This window comes from Ciona intestinalis, chromosome 12, assembly GCF_000224145.3.
Source record: "Ciona intestinalis chromosome 12, KH, whole genome shotgun sequence".
Taxonomy (NCBI): Eukaryota; Metazoa; Chordata; class Ascidiacea; order Phlebobranchia; family Cionidae; genus Ciona; species Ciona intestinalis.
Genome location: NC_020177.2, coordinates 3,445,916 through 3,461,621, shown reverse-complemented (window position 1 = coordinate 3,461,621; position 15,706 = coordinate 3,445,916). Strand labels below are relative to the sequence as shown.

The following is a 15,706-nucleotide window of genomic DNA, read 5'->3' as shown; positions in this document are numbered from 1 at the left end:
TGATTTGAAAGACAATAGAGATGGAACATATGATGCAAAATACTCTCCCTATGAAAAAGGTGGGTTATATTTGAAATTTAGGAGACAGTGTTATATTTTAATGTTTATGGATTGGGCCTAGACTTCTCTTTTTTTTTGTAGGGGTTAGGGTTATTTTTGTATGGTTAAGGTCCTATGCCGCGCCCTGCCACCAGTATATAGACCAATGTTGGTCAAAAGTCCAATGTGGACACTATTGTGGGCATGTCTGTTAAAACACATATCAGTAATTGCTTCAACCCAGTGGTTACAAGTGGTTTGGTTTATTCAAGTTATAACTATACAAAAATTTAAAATGCAGTAACCCACAAAGTTTTATTATCACAGTAAAATAGTGCTACTGAAAAATTTACAAATTAGATACAATCATACCAAATTTAAACATCGGTTGGAGCAATTGCTATTTTTTGTGTCTTGCTCTTGCCCAAGATATGCCTACAATGGTAGTAGAGACCGGCCTTGAATCCCTTATCTCTAAAGGCAGGCGCGCTAACCAACTGTACCACAGCGCTGGACAAAGTGGTGCACAAAATATATATAAAACCAGTACTACTAAAAAATGTTACTAAAAATTCCCTATTCCAGGTCCCCATCAAGTCATTGTTGACTATGATGACGTCCCAGTTCCTGGATCTCCGTTTAACGTTGGTGTAGATGAAGGTTGCGACCCTACCAAGGTAAAAGCATATGGTCCAGGCTTGGAGCAAGGTACTACAGCCAAACCAGCCAAGTTTATGGTGGATACAAGAGGGGCTGGAACTGGAGGTCTTGGACTTGTGGTTGAAGGACCTTCTGATGCAAAAATTACATGCACTGTGAGTGAAAATGAAGTTTGGAAGTTTTATATAAAAAATATATTTTTTAATATTGTTTTTATTTTTACTTTTAGAAGTGCTGTAGTGGTAATGATACTTTAAGTTTCACTGCTACTTAGTATTAAAAAAATCTTTTACTGTTTTTTTTTTTTTTAAATCCTTATTTGTTTTTGATCAAAAAAATCATTTATTGTTTTTTAGTAAAGTAAGTTAATTTACAGAAAATGTTCCAAAATACATTAAGCTATTCTAAATTGTCAAAGTCCTTTGGTAAGCCATGCCGGGTACCTTGGAATTACACCTGACTCGGCTCATTACCTTATAATACTCGTACGACACATTATAAACCGGTTTAATCTTGTTTTATCAGGATAGCAAAGATGGAACATGTGCTGTCGAATACCTACCAACAGCACCTGGTGAATATGAGGTAAACATCACCTATGGCGGGGAAAATATACCCGGATCTCCATTCATTGTCCCTGTCAAGGATACTGTGGACCCTACCAAGGTAAAATAGAAAGATAGCATGAAATAAGTAAGAAAATTGTATAATACAATAAAGAGATTTTTTTCAATGAAATTTTACCAGTAAAAAACTATTTTGAGTTAGTAAAATACTAAAATAAAAAAAAAATTTAATTTTAACTCTAAATCTGGAAAATCTTCTTCCTTTTTTTGCGATCTATATGGACTGATGCTTCGTGCGCCAAACAGCAAAATTGATTAGTGCGGTGTCTTGTCCATGAACACGCACTAACCAATGTGCCATGACGCCCAAATTCCCAAAATATTTTTCTCATAAATTTTAACAATTCAAGAATTTATTTAAAACTGATTGAATAACTAATTATATTTTGCATAGGTGTCATGCAATGGACCTGGAGTATCTCCTGGAGTGAGAGCAAACGTCCCACAGGAGTTCACAGTAGATTGCTCAACTGCTGGTGTCGCCCCATTGGATGTTGCTGTTAAGGGACCAAAAGGTAAGTAAATGAATTAGTTAAGTTTTTGAGTAGGTACTGATTTATACCTACCCCAAAAATCGCCAATGTAGCACAGTAGTTAGCGTGCTTCTAACCTAGAGGTTATGTGCTGGTCTGGTGCTACCATTGTGGGCGTATGTGTTTTTGGGAAGACACTTAATGGCAATCAGTCTAACTAAATGGTTACTAATGATTTGTCCAAGTTGTCAGCCATACATAAAAAAAATCCTCAAAAAATAATCATCTTCAAAGTTACATGCATGGTAACTTTCGTAAACTAGCACAAGATGTCCGAAACAGAAAACCTGTGTTATAACCACTGCATGTATGTGACTTTAAGGGTAAATATTTATTCAGAATTTTTTAAATTTTTATAATGTATAGGCACATTAAACACTGTAATCACCCACAATTTACATTTTATAGCTTGTTAAAACACATGTGTTACAGGTTTGAAAGAACCAGTTGATGTCCGAGATAATGGAGACGGAACACACACTGTTAAGTACACCCCCACCAAAGAAGGTCCGTACCAAGTCCAAGTGAAATATGCTGACCACGAAATCCCAAGAAGTCCATACCGTGTTCGAGTACAACCCACCCACGATGCTAGCAAGGTATTAATGTGTTGATATTAAAAATGTTAATTCTGGTACTTTTGACTGGCGCCGTGCCACTTGTTCTTTGAAAGGAAATTTAAGAAAAAAACTAAATACTTGTTTTTTATTTTTTTTTATCTTACCTATTTTACAAAAAAAAAACACTTTAAAACATTATTAAATCTTGGTACAAATAAATTTGATCTTCGTTACCGTATTATAAAAAATAAATTTATGTTGTTTTTACGCTAGGTCAAATGCAATGGACCAGGTATTGCATCAGGTGGTGTGCCTGCATCTCTGCCTGTTGAGTTTACCATTGATGCCACAGATGCTGGAGATGGTGTTCTTGCTGTTCAAATCACGGTATGTATGTTTGTATGTGTTTGTGTTTGGAGTGCCATTATTTATTATTGTCATGTTTTGGTTCATTATATTATATTGTTGGTTCGGAAGTTTTGTTTATTGTTTGAGTCATGTTTCCAATCGCGTTTTAGAATCCAAAGCGCGAAAAATACTCAGTTGAGATGCCACCTGCTCCCAAAAAGCCTACTGGCTCTGAAGGGGTGGGCCCAGGTGCTCGTTCTCCAAAAAGGAAGAGCCCAAGCAAGTCGCACAGCCCAACCAAAACTCGACCTGGTCGAGGCTCTCGTGGAAGCGAGGATAGTCCTGGAAGAAAGAGCCGAAGCAGGAGCGGATCAAGCTCCAGCAGTTCCTCTAGTAGTCGCTCTAGATCAAGATCTAGCTCCAGCTCAAGTTCCAGCTCTGAGTCCGACAGTCCGAAAGCATCAAGCCCTACCAAGGGAAGCCCAAGAAAGTCGGCCAGTGGAACGGGAGAACCTTATGAACGCAGCCCACGAAAACGAGGTGGCGTTAAGTCAGGTGCAAAGGATTCACCATGCAGAGAAGTCCATGCCTCAGTAAGTTACCATCATGCACTGGTGACGGTCTTCAAATTGCCTTCTTCTCCTTCTCTCTTCTGCTGCCTTCTTCTCCTTTCTCTCCTGTGGTGTGCATTAATTTATTGTCTAACAAAAGCAATAACCCTTCTACTAACTGGTGAAGATGCAAGCAACTTCTTTTCTAGAAAACCAACTTTATCTTCCTACTTATGACAAATTACTACAAAATACAAAAAGAAAACTGATGATTTACTATTGCATGCAATAACAACATCATTCTATGTAATTTCAATCAGAATAATTTTGTTTTGGTGCTTGCATGTTCGTCAGTGAAAACCTGCAATAATTAACAATAATAACTTTATTTCCACAGAACACTAACCACTTTCTAATAACTTAATAACCAATATTTGCTATGTTTTTTTACCCAAATTATTTTCTGTAATTTAAAATGCAAATTTTATATTTTTACAACAAATTGAAAAAAACATTTTATTTATCAATTTGCTTAATCAAAAATAAAACTCTATCTCATAATTGAAAAATCTATCTTATTTAATAACATTCTATTTTTTAGGACCCCGAAGGCCGCCCAAAAAGAGCCAGTGTGCGTGACAACGGTGATGGAACATATTCTGTTTCTTACATCCCTGATACGGTTGGTCGGTACACCATCTCAGTGAAATATGGAGGGGATGAAATACCTTATTCACCATATCGCATTCGAGCTGTGCCTTCTGGGGATGCAAATAAATGCCTTGTATCAGGTATGTAATAAACAATTAAAAGTTTGTTTTTCCAGTATTTTTTTAATAAGTTCTCTTTTTTTGAATAAATGTCCTGGCTGTGGCCAAGTAGTTAGCGAGCCTGTCTTTAACACAGAAGTTATAGGCTCAAGGCTCGTCCTTGCCACCATTGTGGGCGAATGTGTCCTAGGGCAAAACAGTTAGAGGCGAAATCTGGCACGAAATGTATGAAATAGAACATTTGTGTTACAATGACTGTTTTTTTCTCACAGCACAAGGATAGAACAAGTTACATTCATTTATTCATAACAGTCTAATCAAATATGCAAACTTACATGTTTAGGCATAATTACTTTTTCTCTCAAAATATCTAACCTTCTTTCTTTTTCTCTTTCTTCCCTTCTTCTCATTCTCTCTTCAAGTATGCTTTGGAACAGCTGGTGAGTTATCATTTTGCTGTTGATTCCCTTTTCTTTGTTCTTTAAATAACATGATCTTGGTATCAGTTTCAAATAGTTAAACAAAAAATTATGTTATGAGTTTATGCCTTTAAATCACAAAAAATATTCAACCACAAAGCAACATACTTTGTAACTTGTAAGCTGGCACTAGGTGTATGACACACCCATGTTATACTGACTGTCGTTTTCCGGCCATGTGAGGATAAAGTAAGCTTCATTCATTCATTCACCCCTAACTAAGCAATTCTCTATAGGAGATGGCCTTGGTCCCAACATTTACATTGGAGAAGAAGCTGTGATAACTGTTGACCCTAATGGTGCCGGACCTGGCAATGTCACGTGTGCAGTCACCACCCCAGATGGTGAAAAACTGGACGCAGACGTTGTTCAAAACAAAGATGGCACTTTTGATATCTTCTACACACCTAAAGAAGTTGGCCCGTATACAATTAATATTCATTTTGGCGGGGAAGAAGTTCCCAACAGCCCATACAGAGTTACGGTAAGCAATATGGTGGCTTGGGTGTGGTTGCTGTTGTAGTATTGGGTTTGTAGTGGGTTTATATCTAACTGTATTAGTTTTACCATATTAACTAATCAAAATATTTCAAAATTTAAACTTGTTTTATTGACAAATGAAATTAAATCGGATTTTAGAATTTAAAAAAATTCACTTGTAACACTGTAGTGGTATGAATAAAGAGCTGGAAACATTTTTATGAAATGTTAAGAAAAACAAAAAAATTGAAAACATTTCAAAAATATATTAACAGAATGAAATGGAAACATTTTTAAGATGTTAACAAAAAATTTGGAAACTTATTTTTTAATCCCGTCAAACATATTTATTTGTTATAATTGTCACGCTTTTTGTATTGGCTGTCTATGGTGCATGGTCATGTGACTGCACGCTTCATAAAACACTGCTGTGATGTCATAATAGGCTGTGCCTGGCTTGAAACCTGCACCAGTGGTGGAAGAAGATTTCCAACAGACAGCAGTAGCACCTGCCTACTCTTACATGAACGGGAGTGAACCGGTATAAACCAGTTACCTGCATGCTTGTGTTGCTTATTTTATGGAGTGTATTTTATTAACATAGTACAACTTTAAAGTCAACTATTTATAGATGTTTTTTCCTCTTTTTGGCCTTTTTTTTTGCAAGACTTTTTAGTTAGAAAATAAAGCCTCACGGTTTATAGATATATTTGTCCGTCTTTTAGCCCATTTTTGCCTCTGGTATATAGGGACGCATCTCATAAAATTAAAAATGACACTCATAATATCAAAATATTTTTTAATTTAAAATGTTTGCTATTGCTAATTTTAATTTTCACTTTAAAGGCAATTGAACAAGTTGATGGTCCAGATTCGCTCCGACCCGTGCAACTTGTGTTTGAAGTGCCTTCCAGACCTGGAAACCTTACCAGTAAGTGTGAAAATACTGAACTAAGTTAACAAAAACGTAAAAAATCACCCGAAAAGTTGCATACATGGGAATTTGTATAAAATTGAACACAAATATTAAAAAATTAAAGGAGTTGTTCTGACACGCGAGGATAAATAAGCATTTCTATTTATTTATTCAACAAAAACGTTTTTTGGGCAATCTAAGTAAAATTCTGAATTTTCAGGTGAAGTTACTACACCAAGTGGGATTAAGGAGTCTCCAGTCATCAAGAACAACGGTGATGGAACCATCACTGTACAATACCAGCCCCATGAACCAGGACTGCATGAGATGGCCATCTTACTTGATAATGAACATATCTCAGGTAAACTTTAAAATCTGAAAAAAACTTGTGGTTTATTATGCTTGTGTGGCAATGGTTTAATTATTTTAAGGTTTCACATACAATTTGTGACATTTTAGTTGAAAATGGACTTCTTTATGATTTTGTAGGTAATTTTTAATGCTTTTTGGATTGTCGTAGCAAATTTGTAAGGTATTCGTCAGGGAAAATAATATATTTAGGCTTACGCAACTGACAAAAAAATAAAAGTGACTTTATATAAACATAGTGACAAAATCATACATTGTGCATAATTTTACACTGTTTTCCAAAATCACAACGACAAAAACGAATTTTGGCAATCTTTTTATCTAAAATTTTACACTAATTTTCAAAATCACAACAGACCTAATTTTCGCAATCCTTTTAACTCTGGATTTTTTACAACAGGAAGTCCCATCCAATTCTACGCTGATGTCATGGCCCCTGGTCATGTGACAGCATATGGACCTGGACTTGTGACTGGCAAAGTTGATGAACCAGCCAACTTTACGATTGTTACCAAAGACGCTGGTGCAGGTAAAAACTTTTTTTGTGCCACCATCCATAAACGTGTTTTTACAACGGTTGTTTTACCGCTACTACCTTTCTTTTTGGTTTTATAAATTTTGTCGATCTGCGTTATCGTAGCCGAACAGACAAATTTAATTTTATTTATTCATTACTGCAACTGAACAGACAATAACTTTTTATAGCGTTCGCGCTAATCAGATATTAGTACAATTCAGTAGTATGTAACGGGTCATAACACCCTGGATTTCGGCGTAAATGAAAAACTCTTGCCTAAATCTCAAGTCCCATGGTATACCCCTCTGTGTGAACTTACCCACATAGAACAGAATAGAATAGATAACCTTTTGTGTAAATGAGTTGTAAACCCTGGGTTTCAGTTTAATAAACCAACTCTGGCCTAAATCCAATGCCCTGTGGCCTGCCATACTGTAGGACCTCACCCACATTAAACAGGAGTAAAATTTTAAAAATAACTCTATTTTTTTCAGGTGGACTTGCACTTGCTGTGGAAGGCCCATCCAAAGCAGACATTACATGCCAGGATAATAAAGATGGCACATGTTCTGTTACTTACTTACCAACTGCACCAGGAGAATACACAGTTACTGTTAAGTTTGATGACCAACACATACCAGGATCTCCATACACAGCAAATATCTCTGGTAAGCTGTGATAAAATACTATTTTCTATAAGTTTTTTTTGACTGATTTCAGTCAAATAAAAGCGGGCTGTTACACCCTGTAAGAGCAACTTGCAGGTCATTGCAAACATTTAATTAAAAACTATATAAATTTAAAAAAAAAGTATGTCAATGCTGCCGCTGCACCTAAAACTGTATATTGGGCACGAGGTGTATGAAACAGAACATCCATATTATAACGACTTTTGTTTTCTGTCTGCGGGAGCATAAAGCAAGTTACATTCATAATGATTCATTCTTTTAATACATTTATATTTCTTACAATTTATATTTACTTTACAAAGGAAAACAGATTTTTCGAAAGCTAACTTTTTTCATGTGTTATAAAAATAATCTTTACAAAAAAAACATATTTTTCGAAAGTTAAACTTTTCCATGTGTTATAAAAATAATTTTTACAAAGAAAAATATATTTTTCACAAGCTAATTTTTGCCATGTGGTATAAATTTAATCTTTACATTCAGGTGGAGCAGATCAAAGAAAATCGAAACTTTCTTATGGAACAACCAGTGATGTTGCTCTTAAAATCAACGAGAGTGATCTCTCTCTTCTCTCAGCCAGCATCGAGGCACCATCCGGACACAAAGAGAGCTGCGTACTTAAGAAATTGCCCAACGGCCATATTGGTAAGTTCATGGATTCCAAACTTTAAAATGCAGGGGGGCAGGGATAGTTAAACATAATTTTTTATGAAACCAATCTAATGTAGGGTAAGTCTGTCTACCCTACCACCCCAGGTTTGGTGCCTATAGGTACTTTATATAGTAAGGTGTAATATTATGTTCTGGTAAAGTATCAAAATAGATTTAATTATGAGTTTTTGTTTTTAAACGAAAAGAGCTATTCAGTAGTACTTTAAATCAATTTCTATCGAAAAAAATCAAACTTACTCTTTCAATTGGTTTTAAAATAATAAAAGATATTAAATCAGAAATTAAAAACTACAATTTCTATCTTAAAAAATCAAATTACCGTTCCAAAATGTTCATTCCTCTTCTTCCCCCCTCCAGGCATCTCGTTTACTCCCAAAGAGATCGGAGAGCATCTCGTGAGCGTGAAGAAGAGAGGTCGTCACATCGCGAACTCTCCCTTCCGGATCATGGTAGGAGAGTCCGAGATTGGAGATGCAAGTAAAGTAAAAGTATACGGAGATGGAAAAGAAAGCGCTTGTGCTGGGGAAACAGCTGTGTTTATGGTGGATACAAGACAAGCTGGTAAGAAAAGGACTTGAATTTGAGATTTTCTTAGTTCAATATCAGAAGATCTGATGAAGACTTAGATTTTTTTGTAGGGGTAAGGTTTTTAATAGTAACTTGTAATTTTTTGATTTGGGAGATTTATTTTTGGGAGAGCAGGCACGAGGTGTATGAAACAGAATACCGTGTTAAAATAACTGTCGTTTTCACCGCCACGTGAGAATAAATTAAGCTACATTCATTCATTCATATATTACATTATGCCTGGTAGCAACAATCGCAAAATTCACATATCTTTTTTCATAGGTTATGGCGGTCTTGGTTTATCAATTGAAGGTCCAAGCAAGGTTGATATTAACTGTGAAGATATGGATGATGGCGTATGTCGTGTTACATACACACCACAAGAACCTGGAAACTATGTGATCAATGTAAAGTTCGCAGACAAGCATGTACCTGGTTCTCCATTCACTGTTGTGTGCACTGGTGAGTATACAAGTTTAACTTGCTAAAAAAAAACATATAAAGTAAAAAACAGTAATAATCTGGTGCTAGTAAGAAGAAAACAAAATACAGCTCAACAAATTGTTTAATAAAAGACATATTTGGCCTAAGTGGCGTCATCAGTCTTTACAAAAAAAGCATAAGTAATCATCTGCTAAATGGCGTCATCAAATGCAAAAACTAAAGTCAAATTTAGTTTAAAAAGATGTTATACAGTGAAGTTGTATCTCCTACTATTTTTGTTCTGCACTGATCTGAAAAAAAAGTACATCAACCCAAAATGTTGCAAGCCTCTTCTTTTAGGAACCCTTGTCCTTAATTTATTTGTCATATTCTTATGTATTTTTTACAACATAGGCGATGACAGTCCACAAAAGAAAGGAAGCATTCTGCGACAACAGAAAGCAGCTTCCGTTGCTACAGTTGGTAGCACTTGCGATCTTAACCTGAAAATACCAAGTAAGTAATCACTATATCTACTTATGTTTTATAAAGCTAACACAACTTCTAGAACTGTGTGGTAATACACAAACCCTGGCCAGTATCCCAGGTTTAAATGTATTTCACCTATAAAAGGATAAAGCACAACAGACTTTTGGTTAAAATATCCATGAAATTCAACATTCAGCAAAGTTTCTTTTTAACTTATTCTTCTTTTTCATTTCTGTCACATAATCCTTGCCTTTTTCTATTAAATTTCATTCTTTTTTCCCCTTCTTTTTCTTTTCCTCTCTCCTAAAGACAACTGGATGGACCTTATGTCTTCTGGAGCAAAATCCACACGCCACGCCTCCTCTTTCAGCCAATCATACAGCAGAGTGGAGCAGTCCTCTTTTAGGAGCACAGGAGTGAGCAGCCAATCACAGTCCATGGTTCGGGAGAGTTTCTCCCCCTCCTCCCAATCCTCCCACTCTCTCCTCACTTCCTCCGCTTCTCCTTTTGTCCCAAAATTCACGAGCAGCCAGGGAAAATTTGGCACTTTCGAACATTCTCTAAAAGCGACAGGTTTTTTACTTTCTTTTCTTATTAACCTTTCTGAAAATTGGTAATGGCAGAACCCCATGTGTACATTATCTCACTCACACCCTTAAAGTGATGGGTTGTTCTAATTTTCTTTTCCTATAAACTCGTTGGAAAAATAATTATTGTAAAATTTTATGTATGTAGTGTTCAATGTCTATGCCACTTTATTTGGTGGCACTTTACTAAATTAATTTCAAGTCGAAAATGGTAAATTTATTATCCAGTACCTAACATCTATTAATACTAATGTTTTTCCCCCCTAGGTGCTGGCTTGGCTGATTTATCTGCTGAAGTAAAAAGCCCATGCGGAGATATCCAGAAGGCAGAAATAGTAGAGACTGATGAGAACACATACAGTATTAGATTCATACCAAAGGTAAAAATTGAATGAATTTAACTTGCTTTATGCTCGCGTGGCTGAAAAAACGACAGTTGTTGTAACACAGGTGTTCTGTTTCACACCTATCATGCCAGCTTACAAGTCACCACACATGTAACTTTGTGAGGGATTTTTTTGTTGATACAAGAGAATGAAAACATTGGACATCTCTCCCAACCTACAAAATACCTACTTCTTTAATTGTTAAACTAAAAAAAACGTTACAAATTGAATCCATATTTGAATAAATGAAAAGTGAATAAATTATTAAATGAAAGAAATCTAATACATTGCTTATATTAGGAAATGGGCGTACACACTGTCAGTGTGCGATATATGGGTCAACATGTACCTGGAAGCCCCTTCGAGTTCACAGTTGGACCCCTCGGTGAGGGTGGGGCTCATAAAGTCACTGCTGGTGGTCCTGGGTTAGAAGGAGCTGTCGTCAGTGTACCAGGTAAGGAGATGTGTTGATAATATATTAATTTAAGACCAAGGGGCTTATGGTTCAAGTCCTACCGCGGGAAGTAGGTGTTATTGTAAGTTTCCAGGTGTGGAGATACATTGGTATTGTGTGATTTTAAGAGCAAGAGGTTTTTGGTTCAAGTCCACTTGTAATAATTGCTTACACATAGTACATTGATTCTCTGTCCTGTTTTAGATTTTTAATTTGTGTTTTTTTGAGAATTTCAACTTTTAGAATTGTTACAATGACAAAGAACATGAATATATTGAAACGTTTTTAAACCGTCTAAAAAAAAAACGGTAAAATTATACTAGTTATAGCACTCTTCAGATAGAATATACTCGTGCTTTAAAAATGGTGCTAATATACCAAATAGCCAAGTGTTATATGAAGTATTTAACGGTAACACATAATTAATCCATTATATCCCTACAGCTGACTTCAGTATATGGACACGCGAAGCAGGCGCCGGTGGTTTGTCCATCGCAGTAGAAGGACCTTCAAAAGCAGATATCAACTTTGAAGACAGAAAAGATGGTTCTTGCGGTGTGTCGTACGTCGTTACTGAACCAGGTATGCGTTTAATTTAGAATGAATGAGTGTAACATACTTTATCCTCGCGTGGCGGGGCAACGACAGTGTTATAACAAGGGTGTTATGTTTCACACACCTCATGCCAGCTTACGAGTTACCACATACGTAACTTTATGGGTAATTATTTTGGTTTTTTTTATCGGGGCAAGACAATTGACTGTAATTGCTTCAGCCCAGTGGTCACTAAATTAATCGACACAACATATTATGTGCTTAACGGTAGCCATCTTATCCCGGCCTGCTATACGTTATACTGTAACGCGACCCTTTAACGTTATATTATCGTTGGCAGGCGATTATGAAGTGAATGTGAAGTTCAACGACCAGGACATCCCAGGTAGTCCTTTCCCAGTCACTGTCACAGGGGTTGGAAAGAACACTAAAGACCCGGTAAGTTAACGTGTGAAATATTGTAGTATTGTTTATTTCATTTTTTATCTATAGCGTGTTTAACGACTTTCGTTTTCCGTTGATTCCCATCTTTTCGTTATTTTATTTTAATATTCGCTTTTGATTTTTAAAGAGATGATTAAAAAATATGTTATTTTGTGAATGTTCGTGTGTGTATATCATTTAATCTCGCATGGTGTGACAACTGCAGTCGTTATAACACGGGTGTTCTGTTACAAACACCTCGTGTCCGCTTACGAGTTATCACTTCCAATTTGAAGGTCCTATTTTGTCCCTAAAGTGTTTTATATTCAGCTATAAATAGTTTAACACGATCTTTGTATTTCAGCAACGCTTTAAATCGGATGCTAGCAAGGTCAGGTCGTATGGAAGCGGTCTCAGGCGAGCTGTGATCGGTGAAAATACTTTCTCCGTCGATTGCTGCAATGCAGGTAATTTTTTCAGTTTTTCATTAATAGATTTTTTTGTCGGGTAAAATGATTTAAGTTTTCATTCTTCCGTATCGTCTCATTTAGTAGTGAACAAAGAATATTTACGAAATAATTTAACTGTATTCTGACGACTCTAAAAGAGCGTTGTTAATTGTTAAAAACACAATCAGGAAATACGGGATTTAGGTACCAATGGTGTCCCATTTTACCCTACAGTACTATAGAATATAATACACAAAAAGTTTTGCTTTTTTGTAATAAATCCAATTTCTATATCAACAGGCAGTAACATGCTCCTGGTCGGCGTTCACGGCCCACTAACCCCATGCGAAGAAGTTCACGTAAAACACGTTGGTCAGCGAAAGTACGCGATTACATACACAGCCAAGGAAGCCGGCGACTATCTGCTTATAGTGAAGTGGGGTGACGATCATATTCCAGGCAGTCCTTTCCATGTCAAAATCCCGTGATTACTTCTCGGTCTATCGCCGCCAATGCTGTAAACGCCGCACGGAGCGCTAGAGGCACTCGCTGCTGATTTTACTATATAGACATGTACAGTTTCTTAACGAAAAATCGACATTTTACTCGCATACGCGCCTTGCATATATAGTACTTTGCACCATTTTTCGTTCTTCGTAACGGCCGATCATTTGTACAAAACTCATATATACTTGATTCTGTAAGCGCTCATAGCATGGTTGCTGTAACTCGGCGCTCCTACCTGCCAGCATGTATAAAGAGCACGGTGTGTGGTGTGTATTGTATCCCTGGTCCCAGGACCTGTCTATAAGACCCAATAGCCCTTAAAATGATCCAAACACATTATATTTTGCAGTGTACCTTTGTATTCGCATTTAACCGTCCTTACGGGCAAGACTTTTATACCACGAAACACCCTATGTATACAAACTGTACAGTTAAATATACCCCACGTTAAAAGAGGCCTTATACTTGAGTTTCACATTTTGGCATCTGTACCAAACATATTAATCCCTCACTATGTAAATATTCATTTCTGATGTATCGTATCGTATTCCGGTGCCTGCTCCGAGAAAAATGAGCAAACCGTGACTCTGTACCGCTGATTCAAAATCTCCACTCGACTGGAGATTTTAGCCCGCTCGAATATTGTAAAAAAATAACGTTAATCGTGATTTCATTTTGACGATGATTATTTCCGCAATAAATCCTATAAGATCGCTGCAAGTCGGCGAGTGGTGCTGATGTTCGTACCAACGTCCTAGAAGTTTCCTAGAAAAGCTACTGTCTAAAGCTAACGTGCAGGTAAGAGCTTTTTGGTTCTATAGTAAACGCCTACAAATCAGCTATTTAAAAAGCGGTAGTAAAAAAATTGAACAGCGTGTTTTTTTGTAAGGAAGGAATTAGTGCTAGGGTTTTTTAAATATGGTTAACTTTAAAGCAGTGAATATTTCAAGTTGGCGAGTAGTTTATGAAGCTGTCAATAGCTTTAGTTAATACAGCGCGCTTCTACATGCGTAAGGGTCTTTAGCTGAGAACGCTTCTTCTCAAGCATGCGTGTGGCACGGATCATATTTCTCGTAGGCGGAGGCTTCGACTATGTCTTATTAAGCTGCGCTGGTCGCGAGATTGGTAGAAGGGGCACTATAGTTGCATCAGCACCTATCGGCGAGTTGATTCAACCGTAATGCGAGGCACGCGATTCTGCACTACTCGGCAGCTGTCTGCGAGAAACAGTGCGGAAATCCTCGCGCGTCGATTACTGCTTTCCTCTCTCAGCTCTCATAACTTCGGCTTTTAGAATCCGAAGCGCGGTTTGTCGTGGCTTGACCCCACAGTCCGGAAAACGCTCTTTTGGCCACACTTGTTTCATAATAGTTTTAAAGATAACCATTTTTACTATTTTTTTACAAACTGTTTTTCAAATTAAAAAAGCGCCTCTTGTATATCGAAGCAACGCTTTGTAATCGATAACATGCGTCGCAACTCATTTGTTTCCTCGCTGTAAGAGCGCTGGCGCAATCGACTGTAAGTTACGAAGAAATGTCACTAAAGTTGTGAGCGGTCCATTCCAACCACGCCACCGCTGGGAATATTTGCTCGTTTTCGCCACTATTCTGTTGACGGGATTTGTTTGCACAGGCTGTTTCGACCGCCGCTGCTTTTGCCCCAGCCGATTAGGAGCCAATATTTGTGCGGGAGTCTCTTATGCCGGCACGGGTTTGGACCGACGAAACCGACTCGTTGCCGATGAAGTCCTAAGTCTGAACCAGTTTGCTTAGCGAGTGGTTCCTACTACCTGCCACGAAATTAAATGATTGCGGCCGGCAGGACGCTTGGTAAAGGCGAGAGCGAAATTAGGTGACTATATAGCGAAGCAACCGTTCCAAGCATTTTGGCGTGCGGTTTCGCGGTCGGCGTGAACAAGACCTTCGTATATGGAATTCCTTTGCTTTGGATTTTTTGTTTTATGTGACTGGCTGACGCACGAAATGTGGAAGGCGATGCATCTCGAGAAGGGAACCCGCAGCACGGTGTCACGTGGTCATTCGTCGGCGGCCAACTTCGAGTGTTGCCGAGTAAAAAAAATAGAATTGTTTTCAAACTTTCGCAGCGTATATTCGCACGCAAACAAACGTTTGATGAATGTTATTTTTTACCCGGCAACACTGCTTGGAAGCGGCACGACAGTGTCTCCTTCCAATCTTATGGCGCTAATTGACCTCAGCCCGTGAAAAGGGACCAAAATACTGAATCCCATGGTGCTGAATGCTCAAAATACTTTGCTGCCTATTTATGCTTAAAAATATTTAATAGAATTTACATCCCATTCCGTGTAAGCAAAATATCGATCTGCGGACATTTTGCAGCAGCATTTGATTCTATGATGTCAAACGTCTAAGTTATACAGATCGCTAGCTTTATATCAACTCTGTTATCTTACCCACCCACTCGGCAAGCAGAAAACCCCGGATCGAATTTTTGGGATCAAGGCGGCGCTTTGGCCCCGCAGCCGATCCAGGAGATAAGTTTGGAGCTTTTATCTTGACGGTGCCGCGCCCGAGGTGCTTTCGCGTCGGAACGTCGTTGGCTGGCCGCTGGGGAGTTGGCAGTGCGGCGTCGCCCGGTTTCGCTGGCGACTGGAGCGGCGTGTTTGCACACAC

At 37.7% G+C, this 15,706-nt stretch overlaps 1 protein-coding gene across 41 annotated transcripts in view; it reads left to right on the top strand.

Moving 5' to 3' along the window:
• The window catches only part of LOC100186514 (filamin-C), a 36,349-nt gene extending 22,580 nt beyond the window's left edge, over nt 1–13,769 (top strand). For 36 of the 41 annotated variants that reach the window (XM_026836917.1, XM_026836950.1, XM_026836944.1 and 33 more), the window contains 26 exons: nt 21–59; nt 625–854; nt 1,225–1,365; nt 1,720–1,840; nt 2,291–2,457; nt 2,692–2,805; nt 2,937–3,359; nt 3,919–4,108; nt 4,510–4,527; nt 4,803–5,050; nt 5,492–5,587; nt 5,893–5,977; nt 6,183–6,323; nt 6,732–6,860; nt 7,343–7,516; nt 8,021–8,182; nt 8,567–8,770; nt 9,059–9,238; nt 9,614–9,715; nt 9,998–10,261; nt 10,543–10,655; nt 10,962–11,115; nt 11,560–11,697; nt 12,011–12,108; nt 12,458–12,560; nt 12,843–13,769. In XM_026836917.1, coding sequence (XP_026692718.1) covers nt 21–59; nt 625–854; nt 1,225–1,365; nt 1,720–1,840; nt 2,291–2,457; nt 2,692–2,805; nt 2,937–3,359; nt 3,919–4,108; nt 4,510–4,527; nt 4,803–5,050; nt 5,492–5,587; nt 5,893–5,977; nt 6,183–6,323; nt 6,732–6,860; nt 7,343–7,516; nt 8,021–8,182; nt 8,567–8,770; nt 9,059–9,238; nt 9,614–9,715; nt 9,998–10,261; nt 10,543–10,655; nt 10,962–11,115; nt 11,560–11,697; nt 12,011–12,108; nt 12,458–12,560; nt 12,843–13,030 — 4,022 coding nt within the window. In that variant the 3' untranslated portion in view covers nt 13,031–13,769. The remainder of the gene's footprint in view (nt 1–20; nt 60–624; nt 855–1,224; nt 1,366–1,719; nt 1,841–2,290; nt 2,458–2,691; nt 2,806–2,936; nt 3,360–3,918; nt 4,109–4,509; nt 4,528–4,802; nt 5,051–5,491; nt 5,588–5,892; nt 5,978–6,182; nt 6,324–6,731; nt 6,861–7,342; nt 7,517–8,020; nt 8,183–8,566; nt 8,771–9,058; nt 9,239–9,613; nt 9,716–9,997; nt 10,262–10,542; nt 10,656–10,961; nt 11,116–11,559; nt 11,698–12,010; nt 12,109–12,457; nt 12,561–12,842) is intronic. The other 5 variants (XM_026836936.1, XM_026836914.1, XM_026836920.1 and 2 more) reach the window with 5 other exon arrangements.
• The last annotated feature ends 1,937 nt before the right edge of the window (nt 13,770–15,706 follow it).